Below are 26764 nucleotides of genomic sequence, written 5' to 3' on the forward strand. Positions count from 1 at the left end.
GTCATCTATAAGCCATGCAGTTCCAATGTGAAATCTTAACATTCGCCTCGGATTACAATCTGATCACATTGACAGTGACTATGATTAAGTTAGCAAAAGCTATAATCCAAGGTTCTCCATTAAGGTTTGGTCTTTTGCTGAAGGCATTTGAGGAGTAAATTAAGTATCACTTCAGTGTATAAAAAGGAAAGTAATAGGACAGGAAGATGATTATACTTTATTAATCTTGACCATTTTGGAAGCTAGGGCGGTGGACACATCTGCAACAATGACCACACACATACATTGACACTACCAATATATACTATCATCAAATGTGACTGTTGTATTAACTCACCGTCAGTAGGGCTGAGTCCACGAGCTGCTGATATTATGGAAAGTGAGGGGCTACTGTGCAAGGATCTGATATAGTCCATGTAGGGATTGATGTAGGGATGAGGAGGGCTGAAAGGGGAGTCTGAAGCTGTTGCAGGGTTCCTATGTGGAGATATCCGTATGAAAGGAAGATCTGGATATGTCGGGCTGCTTGCTAACGCAGAAGGCCTGGAAAAAGATGAGTGCAAACATTTCGTAAAACTTTTTGTTCAAATCTCTAAAGACAAGGAAAGACTAGAAGCAATGGGATGAAACTGAAAGGGAGGAGACACAGATTAGATATTAGACAGTGAGGGTGGTCAATGAGTGGAACAGGTTACCACAGGGGGTGGTGAGTTCTCCTTCGATGGACGTTTTCAAACAGAGGCTGGACAGACATCAATCTGGGATGATTAAGTGATCCTGCACTGAGCAGGGGGTTGGACCTGATGACCCTGGAGGTCCCTTCCAACTCTATCATTCTAGGATTCCATGAAATGGATCCATCTTAGATGCTTCGGCAAGTGTTATATTCATAGTCTAGATATCAGAGTAACATAGCCAAATACATGAATCATTTGTGAGATGCTTTCGTACTTAGAACAGGCATTACACAATGCTGTGCCTTCTTGGCATAACCACAGAATCTCATGGATAAGGTCCAGGTTGTCAATGTAAAAGAAAAGCTAGCAATCTCCTTTCAACAATCCACACAAATTCAAAACCATGCATCAGTCACACATTGCTACTTGACTTTATAGCATTCTGTCACTAGGGTCATTCAGTATTAGAAAATCTGTTTTTTCCCCCGTAAATAGTACCATTCCTGTGTATTCAAGGTTTAGTTGTATGACCAAATGTAGCCCATATTGCTCTGCCATGAGAGTATTTTCAAAGGATTCCTTAAAATTCTTAAAAGTGCCAATAAAATATTTTGCGAATGCCAATCTAAATAATTTACATTTTTTTTACATTTTAGATATAATTTCCATATGATTTTACCAAACAAGAGAAACACTATTGGACAAGAAAAGAGACGAAGAGTCTAATTAAGTAGCATGTTTCAAGAAGACAGAGGGCTCCTCAATACAGAAGATGTGTTTTGATAATGGTGAGAGCTGCTATTGGCAGATGTCACCAAAGCAGACTGCAATCTAATGTTAGAGGCAGTTCTACCATGTCTTCCAGGCTAGACAGAAAGATATCTTAATCACAGATCAAAGCAATTCCCGAGAGAGCTCCAGAGCCAATGAAATAACCTATGGTGGATGTGATACTTGTCTCTTCTCCCTCATTCCTCTCATATCTACTCGATCTGGAACTTCTACAACTTTGTTTTATTCTCAGCACAAATTAAAATAGTTATACACTACAATATGCAGATTTTAGAAAACTGCTGAACAAACAACAAATAAAGCATGAAAAGTAGGTTTAAAGAGCAAATTCAGGTCTGTAAGACATTTCTCATTAATGTTCGGACCCGTACTGCTGGCTACTGTTTAGTATATAGCGACTATATAAAGTTCTAGTGTATAAATTGGTTTTCTCCCAATACAATTCTATATATACAATATTAGGCCCCATTCCCATTTTGTAAGGAGCTGTAAAAGGGCACTCCCAGAGGTCCAAGGGGCTTACTGTACTCTGGTCTCCCAAGCAGAATGATCTATGAAGACATTTATCAGCACCCAGACATATGTCCCCAGTACTGAGGAAGAGGTCTGCTGAACTCGAAACACGTATATATGCCAGTATTAAAAAGAAACAGAGAAATTTGGCAAGATCTACCTCATACGATTATATATATATTCTGAGGTTGCACCTTATACCCATTTATTTTAATTTTTAGGGTATTTATTGTCTAAACATCCACCCAGTGGGGTTTGACGATCCTTTGGGTTGGCTGTACCTGCTATAGATAGAAAATTAAGAGGAACTTCCCTCTTTACTAAAAAACTTCAGTCCATAACCCTCCAAAATAGGAACAGTCCTCATATCTTTTTTTTCTTCACTTGGGTTTCTCCACCTTTCTTTTTCTATTCAGTCCACCTAAAATTTCATATAGGAGAATACAAAGCACGATTTTTTTGTCATACTATACACAAATCTAAGGCCGCCTGCACATGGCCAGATTTGCATTGCGGAATCCGGAGTGGGCATCCACCTCCTGATTCCGCAACAAGTACCTTCCATAGCATGCTAAGAACAAGCATCTTTTCTTGCCCACCAGGGAAAATCAATTGCGATTTTCCGCTTGCGGGGAAAAATGTGTAGCATGCTCTATTTCTAGGTGGATTCCGTGTGGACGGCTTCCATTGAAGTCAACCCGTCCAACCTGCGGACCTTCCACAATCACCATTGCAGAAAGCTTGCGGGATTCACGTCCTCGCCTAGCAACGGTGCCACATAATCTGTACTGCACATGTGCAGTGGCTGTCACATCTGCAGTACAGAATAACAAGAATCTGGACAGGTACGTGGAGTCACTGGTCGGGCACAGGGTCGGATTCGGCTGCAGGATCCCGCTTGAGGAATCTAACCCGGTCATGCGCAAGTGGCCTAAGAGTAACAAAATTGTGGTATGCTATATCACATGCCAACTCTATGAGTTTATTTTCCAGTGAAAACATTGCATCTTGGAGAAAGTATCTTCCACCCTACAATGGGCCATGGTACAATTGCACACAGCTCCATAATACAGCATCGTTTTTAGACCACCAACATCATCAAACCCCTTTCCACTCTGAGGACCGCTGATTAGAAATAAAAGATAGGCGAGTGCCAATCATTCTGCACAGTTGGCGCATGACTTTTGTCATGGGATTGAGGACGCCTTAAGCAATGTCCTGCAAAGTCCATCAGAATACAGCAATGACTTAATTTCTTCACTTTAGACTAAAGAATAAGAACTTAGACTTGAATACCCGCTCACTGTCTGGTTAATACTGTGTTGCGTGCAAATGACTAAACTGTGTTGTGTATATTATAAGTTACTGTAATAGAAACTATTCTCCTTCATACTTCTTTGCCCTCAGGAATTAATGTCAGCTCACAAGATTTTCTTAAAGGCCAAAAGTTGAGAGCAAATATTCAAACATAAAGAAATAAGGGGGAATAATCATCAAAGAAAGCCTAGTTATATAAATCTATATACGGTATATAAAATTGAATGTATGTCTGTCTGTGTCTGTCTGTCTGTGTGTCTGTTTGTCCTTTATGCGCTACTACACCATTCATCCGATCGCCATGAAACTTTGGGAAGTTGTTGAGTACACTCCTGGGAAGATTATAGGCATAGTACAAATATCCTACGATATATGGCGCGCATGCGAGCGTCGTCGACAGTTACGACCCCCCCCCCCCACGTAGATCGTTCGATTTCCATCATTGCCACTAATTTTCTCACTTCCCGATGTCGTAGAAACATGAAATTTGGCGCGAGCATTGATTATGTCATAAATAGGAAAATTTAATAGGTCCCAACTCGATTATTCAATTCTAAGCGCAAAAGAATTGGCTCCAAATTTTACGTACGGAATCTAATTTTCTCGCTTCTCAATGTCATAGAAAATTGAAATTTGGCACGAGCATTGATTATGTCATAAATAGGAAAAGGTAATGGGTCCCAACTCGATTATTCAATTGTAAGCGCAAAAGAATTAGCGTCCAAATTTTACGTACGGAATCTAATTTTCTCACTTTCCGGTGTCATAGAAACTTGAAATTTGGCACGAGCATTGATTATGTCAGAAATAGGAAAAGCTAATGGGTCCTAACTCGATTGTTCAATTGTAAGCGCAAAAGAATTAGCGTCCAAATTGTACGTACGGAATCTAATTCTCTCACTTCCCAATGTAATAGAAACTTGAAATATGGCACGAGCATTGATTATGTCATAAATAGGAAAAGTTAATAGGTCCCAACTCGATTATTCATTTCTAAGCGCCAAAGAATTAGCGTCCAAATTTTACGTACGGAATCTAATTCTCTCACTTCCCAATGTTGTAGAAACATGAAATTTGGCACGAGCATTGATTATGTCAGAAATAGGAAAAGGTAATGGGTCCCAACTCGATTATTCAATTTTAAGCGCAAAAGAATTAGCGTCCAAATTGTACGTACGGAATCTAATTCTCTCACTTCCCAATGTAATAGAAACTTGAAATTTGGCACGAGCATTGATTATGTCAAAAATAAGAAAAGCTAATGGGTCCCAGCTCGATTATTCAATTCTAAGCGCAAAAGAATTAGCGTCCAAATTTTATGTACGGAATCTATTTCTCTCACTTCCCAATGTCATCTTCTATATATATAAAATTGAATGTATGTCTGTCTGTCTGTCCTTTTTGCGCTACTACACCATTCATCTAATCACCATGAAACTTTGGGAAGTTGTTGAGTACACTCCTGGGAAGATTACTGGCATAGTACAACTATCCTACGATAGGTGGCACGCGTATGAGCATCGTCGACAGTTATGCCCCCCAGACAAAGATCGTTTGATTTCCATCTCAAGCACAAAAGCAAAAGGCATTAGGAGCAACGGGATGAGTGTTCAACCAGAAAATGATGCATCCGCCGAACGTTTCGCAAGACAATTGCTGGATATTGAGAATGCTGAGGTAAAATGAAAGCTGTGCTGTGATTGGTTGCTATTTCTTATACTGCTGAGGTAACATGAAAGCTGTGCTGTGATTGGTTGCTATTTCTTATACTGCTGAGGTAACATGAAAACTGTGCTGTGATTGGTTGCTATATATTATACTGCTGAGGCAACATGAAAGCTGTGCTGTGATTGGTTGCTATATATTATACTGCTGAGGCAACATGAAAGCTGTGCTGTGATTGGTTGCTATATATTATACTGCTGAGGTAACATGAAAGCTGTGCTGTGATTGGTTGCTATATATTATACCACTGAGGTAACATGAAAGCTGTGCTGTGATTGGTTATTATATATTATACCACTGAGGTAACATGAAAGCTGCGCTGTGATTGGTTGTTATCTAGATATATAAAAACGAATGTATGTCTGTCTTCGCAGCAACGCGCGACGGATAAGCTAGTTATTAATAAAAATTACTATACAAATAATGATCATTAGAAAATATTGGATTGTAAGTTTTGGTCCTCCTTCTCACATGACGGTAGGCCACAACAGTTTGCCTTAAAGGAGTAATTCCAAGAAAAATATTATTTAATTACTAATAGAAACTTTAAAAATAAGAAAGTGAGAATTATGAAACCATATAGTTTTCTTCTAGGCTAAAATAATTCACAGTGGTGTTGGTACCTCTTAAAGTTTCTATCCTCTTCGATATGTTTGTTCACCTTCTTCTCAAGGACAATGGTAGACAGGCGCACACAGTCACTGCCCTTCCCTCAGCTCTGGTTCAGTGCTTCTCACTGACCTAGTCCGATTCCAATTCTATTCATTCATTCATATTCATATTCGACTCTTCGATACTCTGTAGGCCGGTCCTCTCCATACTCCTCTATTCTTTACGACTCCTTTTGATTGCCTGATGTCCATGCCGTATCTTTCTCGATGGTGTCCAGCCAACGTGTCTTTTGTCCTCCCTGTTGCCTTTTACCACTGACCATTCCAAGTAGCATCTCTTTTTCCAGTGAATTCACCCTCATCATGTGTCCAAAGTCAGTCAGTCTCTATCTTGTGATATTGCCTTCCAAGAACACCTCTGGGTTGAGGACAGATTTGTTGGTGATCCAGGGAACTGATCTACTAGTGAACTGCAATGCAATCCTGGGAGAAGGAACAAAGCCACCAGCAGGGTCACTTACTGTGTTGCTGCTACACACCTACAGGGCCACCCACAATGTTGCAAAAATGTAACCTGCACAGTATATGTTTAGTTAAAGGTGGAACGTTCCTATGCAGTAGAAAAAGGTAAACCAATTAATATATATATACTATTGGGTGAAGGGAGCCTCATGCCTTGTCTGCTGCTTCTCTGTATAGCTGGGGTTAGGCAATACACATCAGATTCTGTTTTTCTGTACACTGTGATAGCTTGTCAAGTAGAGTCGAGAACATCTTGATCTAAGCAGGAAGTGGGATCCTTCCATCTGATTCGGCCCGGACAGTTAAAGCCTACTCTGTCCAAGACGTATTGTTCATTGCATGAGAAAGCGGATAACGACTGGCAATCAGATGGAGGTCAGTTGTTAATCTCTCAGTTATTATACAATGAAAGTACCATTTTTAATATTTAACTACAAGGTAATTACGTTACACATTTCAAAAACATAGTAAGTCCAAAGATAAGGCTACATTACAGCAATAGTAAAATGTTTTCAATTAACTGATCGAGTAATGCTAAAGCCGTTAGGAGCATGCACTTCTGGCTCCATTAGTAACAGATACCGCAATGGTCTGAAGAATCTGGGCAATTCAAAATAGAGGGCATGTCGTGTGAGAACACACAACTCAGGAAGCAATTAATTTGTCCAACCGCCTTTGGGAATCTCACACCTGCAGTCTTCTTATAAATCCATAGTACTGCAAACGTAACACTGCTTCCTGCACTATAATAACCAAATGGATCAACTTAGCTTTGATTCCGTGTAGAACACAAGGGATGTTTATCTGTGCTGATAAACTTCTGGGACTATCCAGATATATAAAACCATCAGGAGTAGCAGAAGTTACGGAGCCGGTATCTCCAGTGCAATAGTAGACATTAGATTACGAAAATGGAAATAAACTGCTGTAGAAGGCACCAAACAACCGACACAAGTCTCTATCACATATGATATAGTAGGGGGGTGTTTTGCTTAATGTGTATATCTCTCAAATGATTGATTATGATTGGATAGATTACAATTTGGGATTTTGTGCTATTTCAGTCCAGCATTTTCTAATTTTTAACCCTCAGTTAAAGGCACTGTGCCATCAGCGGATGTCGTATGAACTTCTTATGGTAAACATACTTTTTAAGAATTTTGATTCGTTTTTTTTTCTGTGTCATGATCTATATTTTAATCCTTTCACCCACAAAGTGTACAGTTATATCCTAGGCGAAAGGGGTTCGTATCGAGCAGGATTGACAGCACCCGTCTGCAACAGCTGCGATCAGCATTCACGCTGATAGAGGCTGTTAACTAGAGATGAGCGAACACGTTCGGCTCCGCCCCTTTTTCGCCCGAACACCGAACTTTGCGAACACTTCAGTGTTCGGGCGAAAAAGTTCGGGGGCCGCCGTGGCAGCGCGGGGGGGTGCGGCGGGGAGTGGGGGGGAGAGGGAGAGAGAGAGGGCTCCCCCCTGTTCCCCGCTACTGCCGCCCGCGCCGCCCCCCGGCGGCACCCGGACACTTACGCGCGAACACTGCAGTGTTCGGCAAAGCCGGTGTCCGGGTGCGGATGTGTCCGTAACGGACACGTTCGCTCATCCCTACTGTTAACCCTTTAAATGTCCCGACTGGTGTTCTGTGGTCCCAAACGGCCTTCCCGCAATGAGATTGCAAAGTGCTGTTCAACTGCCATGGCAGCCTATGGCCTTCTGAAGGCCACAAGCTGCCATGCTTGATTGCCCATGAAGACATACCTGTAGTATTGCATAATAGTGTATGAGCAATCAAATAATTGTATGTTTAAGTCACCTGTGGGGACTGAAAGAAATTTAGATGTTAGCAAAAAAAAGGTTTTATTATTTATTAGAAAAATAAAAGTAAAAAAAAAGCCTTCCGCATATTTATAATAAAAAAATCCCCCCCCCCCCCCATTCCCAAAAAACATGCTTGGAATTGCTGCATCCATAGAAGTGCAATCCTTCATAGCAATGCATTATTTATACTGTGCAGTTAACTTCATCATAAAAAAAATTGCGTCATTAAGGAGTTCGAAAAATCCTAAAATCTTTCAGTTTTACATTGACCACTAAGACTTTCTGTTCTTTAGAGAGAACTTCTCATTATCATCACAGGCAGGATTACAATGAAAGCTAACAGCTTTATACTGATAACATAGAATCTACCATTCACAATAGGTGATACACAGCTCATCGACTGCCCTACATGCACAATGACCTCTGCACAAGACACACAGAATGTCTAGAAGAGTCTCTCATAGAGTCAATGGGTCCTCTTCTGCCCATTGTGTCTATGGCCCATGAATTCTGCTGTAAAGCAACTTTAAATGCTGTTAACTGCAGCGAAGGCAAGATGGCCGCACCAGCAGTCACGTACAGACAATAGAATAAAAAAAATCTACAATTAGAAAATTAAAAACAGATTAGAAAAATTGAATATGTTTCACTAGCTGGCTTTAATTAGTAAAATAGTATAAGCGATACATTCCCTTTAAAAAAAACCAAAAACACCCAGTTCATACAAATACCTTAAAGCAGTGTTCCCCAACTCCAGTCCTCAGGGACCGCCAACAGGTCATGTTTTCAGGATTTCCTCAGTATTGCACAGGTGATGTAATTATTGTCGGTGCCTCAGACATTGCCATAGGTGTTCCTGCTATAGGAAAACATGACCTGTTGGTGGTCCCTGAGGACTGGAGTTGGGGACCCCTGCCTTAAAGGACTTGTTCAAGACAACACGTTTGTTCATGTGTAACTAGAAGCCAGCCCACAATCAGCTCATTGCCGCATGTCTGGCTTTTCCAACTACCAATGATCAGCTATGATTTCCAAGGGAAACCAGGTATGGCCATAAATTTCACCTCCAGTGGCCAAAATAAAATATTTCATAATGGTCATTCAAATGATTGCTTGAACATATAATACATGAGCAGGTTTCATCACCAACACAGAAGGGGGTTCTTTACTGTAAGAGCAGTGAGACTGTGGAACTCTCTGCCTGAGGACGTGGTGATGGCAAAATCCATTGAGAAGTTTAAGAGAGTACTAGATGTCTTTCTAGAGTGCTATGATATTACAGGATATAGACATTAAATAACCAGCGGGGTTGTTGATCTGGGGCTTGGAGTCAAGTGAGAACTTTCAAAACGTTGATCCAGGGATTATTCTGACTGCCATTACGGAGTCGGGAAGGAATATTTTCCCCAAATGGGCTAAATTGGCTTCTGCCTTATTGGTTTTTTTTGCCTTCCTCTGGATCAACAAGGGGCGGTGAAAACAGGCTGAACTAGATAGACATTGTCTCCCTTCAGCCTAACATACTATGTTATAGGATGCAAGGAAAAAGGTTTTTTGTTGTGAGAGATCCCATTTAACTTTGTCAGTGGGAAATTGGTAGAGATAAACCAGTATACAAAGCTGACAATTTTCTTTATAGACATGGATGAGCTCGTTATAGTATCTTTAGGTTTGTGTCTTTTTAGGAAATTAGGGTCTACAAAAGTTCCCGAGGATATTAGCTGAATGATTGTATTCTTAAGCATTCACTTCCCATTGAGGTTCATTTCATATGGCTCTAAATACTAGATGGAAATTTCAAAATAGCTACTCTGGGTCTATATAATCAGTCAGATGAAGGATAGGGTCTCCTCAGGCCAAAGCCGAGTTGTCATTGATTAGAACAAACAGAGCTACATATCAAGGCAAAATGCTTTAAACTGAGCCTCAAAGTTATAATACTGAAGGACCTTTTCACAAGTCACTTTCCTGCTATTAGACGATTCCACATTTACATCGTTTTCCCCATCCAGGTCTCAGCTTCTTTATCTGTATTCTTTCAAATCCTGAAATTGCTTGGATAAGAGTGAGGTATTTTTTTTTCTTTTGCATTTCTAAGAGCAGTCTGAACTTTCAGTGGAATTGAAGAGGCTTTGTGTCAAGTACAGCTAAATCCAGCCTTTCCGTATCAAACCACTGCGAGAAAATTACTGTGAGGATGATAAGGCTGTGAGATATAATAAAAAGTGACTCTACTCAATTTACACTGCAATATTGGTATGACTGAATATTTCTCATTCAGGTGACTGATAAAATCACTAAACTGTATTGCAGATAAATAGAGGAGGCTTCTGTCAAGAATAAACACCATTAATCATGAAGTCTCAGCCACAGAGTGGATGTGCTTAGTACCGCTGTACAACGCCAGCCAAACATTGCATGTAACCTGCACTTTTTTCTTCCTTCTCCATCTCTTTGCTTAACCTCATAACCTCTGATTATTTTTTTTTTTTTTTTGCATCGAAGAAGAATTGGACAGTTTCTCTGCGGCTTGATAACCTCCTAATGGCTTGTGTAGGCCAGCCGGAAAGTAGCCCACAGTATTAGTGGTGTATTATAATCGTGGTCAAAATAAAGGAGGTGGTCGGAAAAGACTATCTTTAGATGGAGGACTTTATTTGTCCATTCAACCAATTAGTTGATCCCAAAATCATTATTACATTTCCAGAATTACTAATTGTTTGTGGTATAACAAGATCTATGAAAAAGCCTTGAAACATCTGTAAGAGATAGTCCTACGTTTCGGAGACTACCTAAATTAATCCAACCCATAGTGCCGTCTATCCGGGCAGGCAATTCTTTGAGAGTTCACTAGTATACTGTAACTGTTATTTAATCTGAATTTATAAAGGCAAGTGAATATCTTGTCTAGTCCGTAGACTCAACTGATGGGTTATAAGTAGAGATGAGCGAGCACCAAAATGCTCGGGTGCTCGTTACTCGGGACAAAATTATCGCGATGCTCGAGGGTTCGTTTCGAGTAACGAACCCCATTGAAGTCAATGGGCGACCCGAGCATTTTTGTATTTCGCCGATGCTCCCTAAGGTTTTCATGTGTGAAAATCTGGGCAATTCAAGAAAGTGATGGGAACGACACAGAAACGGATAGGGCAGGCGAGGGGCTACATGTTGGGCTGCATTTCATGTTCCCAGGTCCAACTATTAAGCCACAATAGCGGCAAGAGTGGGCCCCCCCCTCTCAACAACTTTTACTTCTGAAAAGCCCTCATTAGCAAGGCATACCTTAGCTAAGCACCACACTACCTCCAACAAAGCACAATTACTGCCTGCATGACACTCCGCTGCCACTTCTCCTGGGTTACATGCTGCCCAACCCCCCCCCCCCCCCCGCACGACCCAGTGTCCACAGCGCACACCAAAGTGTCCCTGCGCAGCCTTCAGCTGCACTCATGCCACACCACCCTCAGGTCTATTTATAAGTGCGTCTGCCATGAGGAGGAACCGCAGGCACACACTGCAGAGGGTTGGCACGGCTAGGCAGCGACCCTCTTTAAAAGGGAGTCTGCCTGCTCCTCAGAATGTGTCACTGTAATGGAGTGAGGAGGCTGGGAGGAAGGAGGAGTAGCAGCCAGAGGATTCAGAGTTGCAGCAGTGGACGGCGCAGAACTCTGGGTGGTCGATAGATTGCTGGATGCACTTTCTGCCATCCACGACAGGACCTGCTCACACTGCTCATTTTCTAATAAAGGTCTACCGCGTGGACCCATTAATTGTGCGATGAATGTGGGGACGCCAGAAACGTGCCTCTCTCCTAATCCCGCAGCAGTCGGCTGCGATACACCTGGATCAGGAGCTCGGCCTGTGCCCACACCCTGACTTGGGTCTCCGCGTCCTCGCCCGCGTCCACGTCCTCTAGGCCTACCCCTACCCCTCAGCATGGTGTATTACCAGTAGTGCAGAAACAGAACGCTGTAATTAAATGTGCCGCTTATTGGCCTGTGGTTGGAGGCTGACTTCGCTTACGGAACATACAGCAGAGGCAGGAAAGAATTTTGCGCAAGCCTGCTGTAACACTTAGCTGGCTGCGTATGAATTAGGACAACTACCCCCAGCAGAGACCCAGTACACTGAGAACGGTCACAGGCAGCCCAAATAGATTTTTTTTCCCAAATGTTTTTGGAAAGGCCCACTGCCTATATACACTAAATATGTCTTCTGTCCCTGCCTCACCACTACTACTGGCCCTGGACTATGTATAATTACTGCAGGGCGCAATGCTCTGCACGGCCGATATACAAAAAAAAAAAAAAGTGCAACACTGCAAAAAGCAGCCTCCACACTACTGCACATGGTTAGATGTGGCCCTAAGAAGGACCGTTGGGGTTCTTGAAGCCTAAAATACTCCTAACACTCTCCCTATAGCAGCTCCAGCATCAGCAGCACTTTCCCTGAACTATGTCAGAATGCATCTGTGGCGAGCCGCGGGAGGGGCCGATTTATATACTCGGGTGACACCTGATCTCGCCAGCCACTCACTGCAGGGGTGTGGTATAGGGCTTGAACGTCGCAGGGGGAAGTTGTAATGCCTTCCCTGTCTTTCTATTGGCCAGAAAAGCGCGCTAACATCTCAGAGATGAAAGTGAAAGTAACTCGAACATCGCGTGGCACTTGTTTCGAGTAACGAGCATCTCGAACACGCTAATACTCGAACGAGTATCAAGCTCGGACGAGTACGTTCGCTCATCTCTAGTTATAAGTAATACAGGGTGTAGTCAAAAACACTGATCTAGCGCTATATCTCGATAGCGGTGTCCTACATTGAAATAACAATAGCATACTTAAATAGGAAGGCATGGATGCACTACACGATGGTATGGGACCCCGGAACATGGATTTCAATTTTGTGTTGCAGACCCTATAAGAGAAAGAGATTAAAACCCCATTGCAAAGTTGAAGACTAGCGGGAATATCAAAAGAAAATATTTAGCAATCACTGCTATTACTAAGAGGTATAAATGTAGCTTTATTAAGTGTTATATCTACAACATTTACTAAATGTAGAATTTTAAACTTTCAGTGAAAATGGCATTTGAGGTCTAGTTAAGGCTGCTACTGTAAGTAGCCGAACCATGAACATTTTTAAATTCCATGTGCTTTAACCAACCAGCACATATTCTGTAATCACTTTCATGCACCCAAATGTACTTATTTTGTATCCAAGGAGAAAGTTACCAGTATTCCTGGATACGCAACGGATGAGTTGTTTACTGTCCGATGCGGACGGAAGTCATTTAAGTGGTCTACAAAAGCTAGTAACACAGTATGAGCTATACACTGGGAGTACTTCAAAAACAGTTTACTGGTTGGGGCAGCTGTAAGTGGGGACTAATAAAGATTTAGAGAACAAGAACTAAGGGGTTGGCGCCCAAAGGAATGTTATTCAAGCAGAAAATGAGTTGGCGAGGAGGGGGTATGCTAGGGGAGAGACACCAGGGATCCCTATGGGAAGAAAGAAAAAAATACACTTTTCGACAAAGGAAACAAAGACCCCACTAACAATAGCTCTACAAACACTCGAGTGCACTGGAACTTTACTGTGAGCACAGATCATAAAGGTTTAAACAAAGGACACCCTTCACAGAAGTAAATTTCCTGCATGACAGCAACGTCCAACTCTGTCCTCTGTCTAACTGGCTCCTACAATACTCAGTATTTGACTACCTTTGATGAGCATTGTGGACCTCGTTAGTACAACTGTTGACCTTGCTTCACAAATATTTCTAGACTGGTCCATGATGCATTATAATACACAGCATTAAAAACTGTAAATGTTAATATATTAATATATGAATTCTTGTAGTTATTATCATGTGGAATATTCAGAGCTAATGTGTTGTCTTATTCTGTATTACTGGATGCTTTAATATCCACCCAAAATGTTGGAAACTATAACTAAAAAGATTTCTTTTTGAAAAGCAAGTAAAAATAGCCTAAAAATTGACGTCTGTGGGTGCAACTTCCATGAAAGTCCTCCACAGAAAAGTCACTCCTTCTGCTGACCTGATGCTTTTAACACTTTTACTTTCATGTATGACTCTTAAAAAATACAGACCTCTGTCAAACAGGATTACAATTATATTCACTATGGAAAGAATGAAAAAACTGCAGACTTTAGGAGCACCTTATACCAATCCTAAAATCCGAATGCCAACTTGACTTTTTTAACGGCCCGCAATAAGAACATTCATATAGATCAACAGAGAAGAACCGCTGAAGGTAGTCAACAGGGGTGAAGTTTAGATGGTTTGCCGACCTGTCTGCTGGAGTTTGCCAAGCCCTTATAGAAAAACTACAGTGCCTCGCAAAAGTTCCCCCATCCCAATCCTCCTGGTATTTTTCTTTGTTTTATTGCATTAGAACCTGGAATTCAAATGGATTTTCACTTAGATTTTATTTAGTGTACCTGACAAAATAGTCCAAATTGTTACAGCAGAATGGGAAAATAATTAAATAAAAACGGGAAATTTGTGAGAGCACCTGTATTCATTCCTTTTGCTATGAAGCGACTAAATGAGGTCTGGCCCAACAAAAAGTCACATCGTTAATTGAATACAGCTCTCTGTGTGCAAATACAGTGTCACATGATCTGTCACATGATGTCAGTATGAATACATCTGTTATAAAAGGCCTCTGAGTCTAAGCAACCAAGCATGAAGACAAAGGAGCTCCCCAAACAGGTCAGAGAAAAAGTTGAGGAGATGTATAGGAGATGATCAGCAATGGGTTGTATAAAAATATCCCAAACTTTGAATATTCCATGCAGCACCATTAAATACATTATAACAAAAAGAAAAGAATATGGCACAACTACAAACCGGAAAAGAAAAGGCCGCCCAACGAAACTCAAAAACTGGGTAAGAAGGGCATTAATCAGAGATTCAACATAGACAGCCATGATGACCCTGAAGGCAATCCAAAGATTGAAAAAAATAGGACCACTATAAGCTGTACGTGTCACAGAGTAGGTCTTTATGGAAGCGTTGTCAGGGGAAGAAAAGTCACTTCTTAAGGAAAACATGTTTGGAGCATGTAACAAACTCACCGAACACATGGGAAAAGGTTCTATGGTCAAATGAGGCTAAAAAAGAAGTGTTTGTCCATCATAGGAAACACTATGTGGTAGAAACCCAACATTTTCTAACACCCCAAGAACACCATTCCCACTATGAAGCACGGTGGTGGAAGCATCATGCTGTGGAGATGCCTTTCTTTGGCAGGGATTGGAAAACTGATTGAAATTGAAGGAAAGATAGATGGCATTAAATTCTAAACCTTTTCAGTCTGCCAGAGCTTTGAGATTGGGACAGAGGTGTAAATGACTGTAAAAACACACTCCGAAAACTACACAAAAGGAGTCTATGGGAAAGCAAGAAACATGGAAATACTTTGGAATAATCTAATCAAAACCCAGAGCTGAGAATCTATGGCAGGACTTGAGGACAACACAACCCATCTAACGTGAAGGACTTGGAGCAGTTTTGCCTAGAAGAATAGGCAAACATCCCAGTGTCTAGATGTGCTAAGCTAATAGTACATACCCTAAGAGGCTTACATCTGTAATTGCAACAAAAGGTGTCTGCACAAGGTATTGACCTTTAGGGGGTGAATTCGTACGCACATTTAAGTTCTTTTTTTGTCTTAATTATTGTTTGTGTCACAGTAAGAAAATATTTTACACTGTCGAAGTAGTCAGCTTGTTGTGTAAATCAAATAGTACATACATCTAAAAAAAAAAACATTTTAATTCCAGGTCTTAATGTGAAAAACACTAAGGAATAACTGTATTTTTGACACTATGAAGTTCAGTGTAGCATGAGTATGATATATAGTATGGAGTATCATATACTGCATGAATACAGTAAACACAGTATATAGTATAGTACAGTTTGAGTATGTATGACGTATAGGAGTAAAGTACTGTATGGATACACTATACAGTATGAAGGATGGCATAATATGACTAGTGTATGTATAAAGTATAGTATAAGGTAACGTATAGCATGACTATATATCATGGAATACAGTATGAAGTACGTTACACTATGAATGCTCCGGCGGTCAGCTGCGCAGTGGCCGATGCCGTACTGATCATGAGAGGCATCTTTGTGTTGGGGAATCTTTGTTACAGTTCAGTGCATCATCGGCCGCTGCAACAGGTTTGACAGCCATCCATAGAAGCCGGCCGCTTCAGGTTCACTGCCTGTGAATACACGAGTTCATTTCTAATACTGCTGACTGCTGCACAAAGAACACAGGCGGTTTTTCCAAGGAGTTCGCAGCCAACCCCCCAATGTACAGTATATCAAGAGTTTGCATTCTTTATTGCTTATGATTAATTAGACATCTCGGAACAATTTCAGCAGTTTTCACATATGAATTCGCCTCCGTCAAATACACATTATGGCATGTAGTGCATCAGAGTCCATAATTCAGCAAACTTTAAAATCAGAACTTTCCATCTGCCTTCTGGGATCTGAAAATTCAAGAAGTTGATATTTCTAGTGTTTTTGTCACATTTAAATCATCATCTTTAAATAAGTCCTTTTACATGAGCAGATAATCTGCCCGCACTAACGACCATTGACCGACAATCAGCATGTCAGTCAACGCTCATTAGTAAACAGATTATTTGCTCTACAGGGACGACCGATCATTAACACATTTTCAGACTGGCATAAACAAGCCAATCAGGTGACAAACAAGTGTTTGCATTGGAGATTGGAGAACTGGGCCTGTTAAAAGGTTTGATATTGACTTGCAGGAATGCTGCCTTCCAATAGGTGGCGCTGTAAAGGCATTATTCCATATTTTCATTTTTATATTTCCAGAAGAGCATTAATGGCCTTATAAGTCTCCTCACACACATTCTAGAAGCTTTCCTTAGGCCTCATGTCCACGGGGAAAATCAGGCCCGCCGCGGATTCTTCATGTAGAATCCGTAGCGGGTCCCTCCTGCCCCGCGGACATGAGGCCTAAAAATCAGAATAAACTCACCTGCCCTGGACAATGTGGATCTTCCTTCCTTCGCGGCCAGATCTTCTTTCTTCGGCCCAGCGGATGTGCTCGGCAGGGCACATCCGCCAGGGCCGAAGAAAGAAGATCCGGCCGCGAAGAAGGGAAGAACCTCACGAGCAGGTGAGTTTAATTCTGGTACGGGTCTCCCGAGCATGTCCATTTCTTTTCCCGCACGCGGATCCGCGCCTGACGGGAAAAATGACATCCGCAGGTATTTAACTACCTACGGGTGTCCAATGCATCCCTATGGGGTGCGGATCCGCGTGTGGGAGAAACGCTGCGGATTTTAAGCCCATGAACATGAGGCCTTAAGGAGAAAAGATACCCTTCCTGAACCACATAAATAGGCCTCTCACAAGCCAAGCCAGAAACCTAGTGCACACTGATGATGGGCAATCACCCTGAAACAGCTGTATGTGTATGGTTATTCTGGTTTTGGCTCAAAATTCCCAGTCATTGTTATACGACTTATTAAAAAGTCTGACCTTGACTTACAGGAATACTGCCTTCCCATAGGCGGAGCTGTAGAGGTGTTGTACCATCTTCCTATTTGCATATTTCCCTGAGAAGCTTGGATGGCCTTATAAGTTTCTTCACACCTCCTAGGTGCTCCCACTAAGGAGAAACAATGCCCTTCCCGATATACATTGAAGGACACACAGGCTGCCCTGTAATTTCATCTGGACCATGGATTGATTCATTAACCCTGCAATGGTGCTGCATTAGACGCTTGCTGATGTTTGCCACCAGTGTCTTTCATGGGAGTCCATGCAGTAGAACCCTTACGACCAGCTTTTTTTGAAGTGGAGCCTTCCAACGAGAAGTGATTGTCCAAAGCAAACAACCTCTTTAGGAAGAACTTAAACTAAGCATTTTAGCACCATTTTCAGCAAGAATAGTAGCACATCAAACCGTGATGCATTACAGGCCCGATCCCCCAACTATAGAGTCTAGCGCACCCTTTGCCAAGCTGAGCAGCCTCTGTCACTGGCTTTCTAAAGCAAACTGTGCTACTAAAAGAATATCTTTTTCCTTTTATGTTTATGTCACATTCTACATTTGCATGGATTGGGGTTTATTATCATCTATATAATTGAAATTATCTGACTATTCAACTGCCGCGGCTGGAAAACAAAGGCAGGTTAATTTGTGATTTCTCTGCATATTCAGAAGCAAATGAGTTGTCATTTAGTTAATATGGAGCATATTTCATGTTATGAGATTTTAATTTAATCTACTCCTTTGTGATGAAGTCGTAATATGCGCTTGCTAGTCTAAGAGCAGCCATTGAAGCAAAGCCGCATCATGCAGGTAGAACGTAATAACGAAAAACTAACGAGAAACTGCCATTCTCCCCAATACTCAAACTCTATTCGACTTGGATAGTTCTGCATCAAAATTACAACCCATGGCTTAAATACGGGTTACAATCTGAACCCTCATTGTGTATTTACACTGGCAGGATTCAGGGGCGAGTTCCATCCGATAGCAATTTGGACGGAACTTGTGCATGTTATTAGCACATTGATTTCAATGTGTTTATTCACGCAAGCGATTTTTTTTCTCGCAGTGATGAAAAACTTCATCGCACCCACATGTAATTTTAGCCTTAGTTTGACGCTCTTTGGCAACAAGTCTCTCTGCCTCCATCTTTGCTTCTTTTATCTGCTTTTTTACAGAATTTATTTTTTTCCTTACAGCTTTTTAGTGCTTCTGTGCTGCTTTCTTGTTTTATAGTTTAAACACTTTCTTCTTGTTGTGTATTGCCCCCTTTACATCTTTTTTGAGCCCCATTGGTTTTCTCCTATCCCTAACTCTTTTATTTTTGTAAGGCAGAAACTGCTCACAGTGATTATTTAAGATGGTTATAAAAAGTTCCCATTTACTCTCTGTACTTTTATTTTTGAGTACAGAGTCCCAGTTGATAATGTTAAGGGCATCTCTAAGCTGTTTGCTTACCCATAGAGACTCCACGTGTTCATCTCTCTCAAATATATCTTACATTAGTGTGGGCTTTAAACAGGATTTTACATAAACACAAATCCCTCCCTCTCTCTATGATCCCTTCTGAACAGACTGCAACCCTCGAAAGTTCACTGCCCAGTCACAGCCTTCATCCGACCAGGTCTCAGTTACTCCTGCTATGTCGTAGTTTTCTTCAGACATTATTACTTCCAGTTCATCAACCTTTTTCGTTAGACTTCTAACATTAGTCACCATACAGTTCAACAGTTTTTGTTTTATATTACGTGTATCCCTACTAACTGTTCAGCCAGTTCTAACTGTACTAACCCTCCCACTGCTCTGTGTAGAGAACAAAAAAAAGAGAAATTTATGGCACAGATCTATTACTTTCCTTCTGGCAAATTTACTTTGCTATTGCTATTGCAGCCCAGTCATGGCTAGACTAGAGCAAACATCATTAGATGTGTACTTCGGCAGTAGTTAGGACTGTTAATATCAATTAATTCTACTCACAGAGGAGGACTTGTTTAAAAAGAACCTCATTCATCTTCTGCTCAGACATAATTACAGAGTGAGTAAAGACTACAAAGATGGAATACAACAACAACAAATCCCTGGAGCCTGTTAGCCAAATGTAAGTAAAAAATGACTGCAGTCGCCAAACTATTGGGAGACATTACTGCTAATGTCAATAGATGCACATCTTCACTGTCTTGTCTCAAGACCAGGCTGGCTTCTCAGATTCTATGATTTAAATATGTGAAAGAATAATGTAGAAATATGTGCATTTAATGAGGATGTGCTAACTGTCTGTATATCCTATTAGGAGACAAGAAGATCATGGAGAGGAACTATGCCCAGTAACATGGGGAAGAGCTACAAAAGAGTGGATCCTGTTCTGATTGACATGGTGCAAGAATGTATTACATAGGTATGCATCTCCCAGCTGTGATGGCTTGTTTTTGAGAAAGGACTGTTTAGTCAGGGCGACTTCCTCTAACTAATTCTTTAATTACCAATGAAGATGCATGTATGTCACTAGTCGCTGGGGGAAAGTGAATGAAGCTGGCTTGGGAGCTGAGCCCGTTCCATACACAGTGTGTGAAACAGCTGACATCTACCTGCCACAACTGTGATCAAAGCTGGCTCCAATGATGGTCACTTAACAACTTAGATGCTGTAATCAATGCTGACCACGACATCTAAGCCGTTAGCCAGAAGGGCTCTGCATCGCCCCATCAGCCACCATACAACTTCATAATGGAGTTCAAATAGCAGCCAGAGGCTTAGTGAAGGCTCCCAAGCCTGTCATGTATACGACGTACATTGTAGCAGACTGCAATACAAAAGTACTGGAATTTGTACCAGCAATCTACCAATTACAACTAAATAAATGTAAAAATAAGTTTACTAAAATCTTTACAAATATAAAGGAAAAATAGAGATAAAAAAATCCCTTTTACCATTTTTTGCATAGAAGAATCTAAACAGTAAAAAAAAAAAAAAAAAAAAAAACTTAATTTGTATCACTGCGTCGGTAAAAGACTGAACTATTACTAGATTGCATCATCTATCCTGCATGGTGAACGCCATCAAACAAAAAAAGTTACACAATGCCAGAATTGCACTTTTTTTGGTCATTCGAGGTTTTTTTTAAATTTTTTAATGGAAGACATTAATAAAACGATACAAATTTGGTATTGTCCCAATCGCACAGACCTTTACAATACGTTTATTGAATAACAATAGCGATATAGCAATCGTGGCCCACTCTTCAGCTACCTACAGCATTGATATTGGGGAGAGGATTCTCTGAAGTGGACATTGGAGCTGCTGGAAGTACATTGAGCAGTAAGATTATTGCAATTCATTGAACTAAATCAGCACGGCGCTGTGATCGCCACGGATGGTGCGACTGCGTTTATGAACTCACTTTTCTTTTCAAGTTTTTCAATATATTTTACATTAAATTAACCCTTTAATCCTCCATGACGTACAGTTTCATCATAGAGGTTCGGGGTTTGTATGGAGTCGGATCGTGGGTCAATCCTGCTTCATGCAACGCGGGTGCCCGCAACAGCTGCGATCAGTGGCTCTTAACTCTTTAAATGCCGCAGTCAATTCTGACAACAGCATTTAATTACCCTGATCAGAATTCAGGGGTTCTGAATGTTACCGCCCCCTTGAGATAAGATTGAGGAGTGCTGTCTGGTTGCCATGGCATCTTGGGGGCTTCGGAAAGCTGTCAGGGCTGCCTGTGGCATGGCTTGATAGATTGCCTGTCATATGGCAGTACAATATAATATTATAGTATTACATTATACTGCAGGAATGATCAAACGATCACAAGTTCAAGTCCTCTATGGGGAGTAAAAAAAAGTTTTATTAATTATTAAAAAAAAGCTAAGAAAAGTTTATAAAACCCCCTTTGCCATAATTATAATAAAAATAATCTAAATTAAAAAATATATATATACATTTGTTGTCATCTGTAAAAGTCCAATTATTAAAGCAACGCTTTATTTATTCCACACGGTAAATGCCATTTAAAAAAGAATACACAATGTCAGAACTGCACTTCTTTGGTCACCCCATCTCCAAGAAAAAATGTAATAAAAAACGATAAAAAAAAGTTTGTTGTGCTCCAAAACAGTAACAACAGAAAAAGCGACGTCCAGTCACAACTACGTGACAGAAACATAAATAAGTTCTGGCTGCCAGAAGGTGACTGAGCCCTGACCCAGAGAATAAAATCAGGCTAAGTCATTTTTGCAGCAGTGCATATGCCGTAGAAACACGGTGGCGCAATTGCATATTTTTCCGATCTCACAGTACTTTTTTTTTAAGTGTTTCAGTACATTGAAAAATATAACTTGTCCTGCAACAAACAATCCCTCAGACAGCTAAGTTGTATAAATAAAAGGGTTACAATTTTTGGATAGTGGGGAGGAAAAACGAAAAATGAAAAAAAAAAGGGGGGGGGGGGGCGTGTCCTTAATTGGTTTAATAATACCATTAAGAAATACAACTTGTCTTACAAAATACCCATTATAGCTATGCTGATGGAAAAGAAGAAAGTTAGTAGAGTGGGAAGAAAAAATAAATAAAATTGAAAAATTGCTGGTCCTTAAAGGAGATGTCCCGAGGCAGCAAGTGGGTCTATACACTTCTGTATGGCCATAATAATGCACTTTGTAATGTACATCGTGCATTAATTATGAGCCATACAGAAGTTATAAAAAGTTTTTTACTTACCTGCTCCGTTGCTGGCGTCCTCGTCTCCATGGTGCCGACTAATTTTTGGCCTCCGATGGCCAAATTAGCCGCGCTTGCGCAGTCCGGGTCTTCAGCTTTCTTCTATGGAGCCGCTCGTGCCAGAGAGGGGCTCCGTGTAGCTCCGCCCCGTCACGTGCCGATTCCAGCCAATCAGGAGGCTGGAATCGGCAGTGGACCGCACAGAAGAGCTGCGGTCCACGAAGGTAGAAGATCCCGGCGGCCATCTTCAGCGGTAAGTATTGAAGTCACCGGACCGCCGGGATTCAGGTAAGCGCTGTGCGGGTGGTTTTTTTAACCCCTGCATCGGGGTTGTCTCGCGCCGAACGGGGGGGGGGGGGGTTAAAAAAAAAAAAACCCGTTTCGGCGCGGGACATCTCCTTTAAGGGGTTAAACATGAGGAATTTTTTTCTGCATTTGAGCTTCATTTTAAGATTAAGAGGAGATGCAGGGAAGGTTATATGATAACACATAAAGTGTTCTAATCTAAACTTCACTATAACACAAGGTAGAGAGACTCAGGAGATAAACCAGCAAATCATACACTAATAACAGCTTAGAAGCGTCGAGCATTTCAGGGGGGCAGCAGATGGGGGGGTTTCACATGACATGGGGGTCATCTAAGAAGCTGGGGGTCATTTTAGCTAAATGAAGAGGACACATGGAATTAGAGGAACTGCAGCTGAACTTTACATTCAGCACTTAATGCGAAGTCTTTAGGAAGAGGCGGAGGGTCGCTGCGGCAATATACTTACACATGCAGTGGAGGAATAGGAGAAGGTTCATAATGATAACGCCCTTCATGATGTCTTGCATCAATTGGCACAGGGGGGTGAAAAGCAGGAAACAAATGGGGTGGATCTAATAAAAAAGAAAACAAAATGTCAATAATATCAAAATATAATTTACAGATCTGTTTTTTTTTTTTTCATATTTATACAGAAAATCAGATATTATAATTAGTGATGAACTAAACCCCCCCAAAAAGCATTTCCCCTGTATGCTTGAACAAGGACCAACTATTGCTAAGACTGGTTTTCCACATATGTGGCAGTCCAACTATTTCCCTATGGCATTGCAGTAAAACGATGGAGGGAAACTAATGCCGGAACTGATGCTCTAGTTTTCTGTAGGACAGTTCATGGCTTCTGGCTCATTAGTTTGGATAGCAGATGCGTCCCTGTGCTGGACAGAAAAAGCATGTAGCATCTGGTTATGTCCAACTATGGACGGCAGACTGGTCAAAAGTGAACCAAAATGTCATCAGTTGTGTCCTTCTCCACCATGAACACACTGGCTGGACACAACTGATGTATGGGTACACAGCCTAAATTTTAGGAAGCAACTCTAGCCATTGTAATCCATTGTAGCGGCAAGTGTTTCAATGCCATTCCAACATGCTCCAATGGCGTCATTCCTACTAGAAGCACTAGAGAGTATGCATACGTATACTTAAGGGTTGGAGTACCAGGATGTTCAACATTGCAGAAAATAACAGCATCAAAAGAGTAAAAGCCATTCCATTAAAGTTTTATAAAGGGATTATCAGCTCGGATAATCCCTTTTTGAAAGAGTCCCTCACTAATAAGTTTACCACGGGCCATCCTGCTCCCGAAACCCCCATCGGTTGCAATTTGCAAAGGAAGCAAGAGCTCACTTCCCTTGTAGTGCCAAAACTGCGGAAATGAAGCAGCACACACTTGCCGTAGAAATAAGAGGACCAAGTGTGTAACGCATGGACATGCCCAAACCACTCTCTGCTTTCGCTGATTGATGAGAATCTTGAATTGGGGACCCCTCCCTATTAACTCCGAATTCCCTAAAAGAGTATTTAAAATTGGTTTTAATAAACCAGACAAGCCCTTTGGAATCACAAAGCCTGTAACTGTGTAATATATATCAGTGTCACACACACAATAGCCAAGTAGTGTAAAATGCTGAAATCGGCATTTTCTTAGACAATGGAGCTCAGGCATGTCATCCTACCATTGTCATTCTGAAGACCAATCCTACTACTATAACTTGGGCTATCCAGGGTGGCATTAGTACCTTAACATGTGTGAAGATACATATCTATCTCCCGATATCTTGTTTCCTTTGTTTAAAAAATATTGTGCAATTGGCCAAAAATGTTCCCGGTTGATGAAGAACGGGAAGGATAATGTTTGTAAAAGTTCAGCTCTATACGGCATATACAGTACCAATTTTGTTAGTCTTCGCAGAAACAGTAAATGATTCATGAGCAGCTATCTTTGCAGGGCTAATACACTACTGCATAAAACATTGGGCATCTGATACAATTATCCTGTTCATGGTTTATTATTTACACATGAATAGAACAGCTGGTGCTCGTCATATCTCAGATACATGTGAAAATGTTAGTGTGTGTGATCCATCTCCTGATGTTACCCCTTGACAGAATATCACACGACAGCCTCTCTAAAGTCAAGCTAAAACTGCTGAAGCAGAGTGAAGCGCCTGCGGACCCGGCTACCTTCAATTTATCATACAATTTCCTGACTGATGTTCCAAAAACCAGCTGCTAAGCACTGCATAAGGTAAGGCAAGCAAACTAACAGCAAGCCCCTTTTAATCCAATGCACAGGCAGTTATAATATCCTCGGAAGCCACGAAGCACACGGAGGACAAGAGATGCATTTCAGAGTCATTGCAATATAAAGGTCTGCTGTTCATAGTTTGGGTGTATTCTGGCCGCTATTATATGGACACATATGGCTACAAATAATCTCAGACGTTGGTGTTTGCTTTATATTTCCAAGATGTCAATCATAGAAGCTACTAAAGGGCTTATTCCATTATTAAATATTAAAGCAACCCTCTAGTTCAGACCGAAAATAGGACTACATTGTGAATGCGCAGTCAACGGACTTGGTGCCCACTTCATGATCTGCCCTGCCGTTCCTCCATTGTGCTTGACCACTGCCTTCATCATAAAGTAGAGAACTGCTACATCGCCGCGAGTCTCCAGTTAAAGGTCACGAGTCAACGGGATAAAATATCTACATTTTCTTGAGTAAATTAAAATTCAGCAAAAGACAGGCGTTTTGGGGTGAACCCCTTTAGCAGTAATGATGGAGGGGTACATTACTACTAGTGGTGGAGAGGTATGTAACCAACAGGCTGGTGAGACCGGGTGATGAGAGATCGGAGGCTGTCACCGGGAAGGAGAACTGGAAGAAGAGGACTTCTGCTTCTTTCGCTTCTCCTTCCTGGTGTCACCAGCCTGTTGGGTACATACATCCCCACCCCTACTAGTAATTTACCCCCCCCCCCCCAGCAAGACTGATGAGGGGTTCATCCCGGAACACATATCTATTGCTGGCTTTTAATTCACTAAAGAAAAGAGAAGTTGGATACCTTATCACATTGCTTCACGACTTTTCATTGGAGAGTTGCACTGACATACTGGGTTCAATACCTGCATATCCAGGCCGCCCACCTTTTAGTAGATCCACCGGGTTGGCAGCGCTTCCACTACTTGTTTGTTTTTATAAACCTCTTTAATGCTTTTGGGCCCTGGGCTCAAGCCTAGGACACTGGCTCTTGAGATATTTTGGGTTTTGCTCCACTCCTTTCTTTCTTCTTCAGCTATTCATCATAAATTAGCTACCACAGGTAGGATGGAAGCAGCACCTACCTCATTGCTGTAGGTCCATTTGAGGACAGGGGATACGTGTCTGAGACTATCGCGGTGCAGTACTGAGACTGTGGCAGCCATTTAGTGATGAAAGCAATGGAGGAGCAAAGTGGAGGAATGGAGATATAGCTCATGAGGAGGGCAGAAGGTATTAGAAATGTAGAGTCAAATGTTACATTTGCAAAAATGAGATCCTTCTAATACAGTATGTCCAATACTGGTGACAAGTCACTTCTAGTGCCATGATTCTTATTGACCGGCCTGCACAATAGCAGCAATCACTCTGCCATCTTTGTATAAGAGGAACTGGGCAATGAGACAGTGCTACTGGCATGTGTAGCCACCAACATTGGGCAGATTATGGGGAAGGCACTGAGAGGGAATCAACAGAACATCATGGGGTGCCATAACAAGTGTGTAACAGTTGTACCTAAATACAGGGGCATTTTTATTTATGATTCTAATTGAAAAATTGTTACATTTTGTATGATCTAATAGTAAATTAATATTTATTCATGGGACAACCTTCTCTCCTCAATGACCCAAAGCATGTGTCACCTCTATTAAAGAAGTCGCTGCAGGAAGCAGACAGCTCTGTACATCGTGCGGTGGCCAGGGTCGGTACTGCAGGCTGAGTCCTATTGAACTGAATAGCACCCAGCAGGCAGTACTAACCCAGACCACTGTGCAATGTACGGAGCTGTTTGCTTCCTATAGAACAACAGTTAGAAGAGGGCCAACCCCACCGTGTACCATGCAGTCTATAAAGAGCTGAACAATATCTGCCATTACTGTAGTAAAAATACTTTGGTGA

The 26764-nt window shown here is 41.4% G+C and overlaps 1 protein-coding gene across 8 annotated transcripts in view; it reads right to left on the bottom strand.

Annotated features, from left to right (window-relative positions):
* The window catches only part of GLI3 (GLI family zinc finger 3), a 244228-nt gene that overhangs the window by 88480 nt on the left and 128984 nt on the right, over positions 1 to 26764 (bottom strand). For all 8 annotated transcript variants that reach the window (XM_066585474.1, XM_066585471.1, XM_066585470.1 and 5 more), the window contains 2 exons: positions 23048 to 23153; positions 338 to 543 (listed from right to left, as the gene is read on the bottom strand). In XM_066585474.1, coding sequence (XP_066441571.1) covers positions 338 to 543; positions 23048 to 23153 — 312 coding nt within the window. The remainder of the gene's footprint in view (positions 1 to 337; positions 544 to 23047; positions 23154 to 26764) is intronic.

This window comes from Eleutherodactylus coqui, chromosome 12 (assembly GCF_035609145.1).
Source record: "Eleutherodactylus coqui strain aEleCoq1 chromosome 12, aEleCoq1.hap1, whole genome shotgun sequence".
Taxonomy (NCBI): domain Eukaryota; kingdom Metazoa; phylum Chordata; class Amphibia; order Anura; family Eleutherodactylidae; genus Eleutherodactylus; species Eleutherodactylus coqui.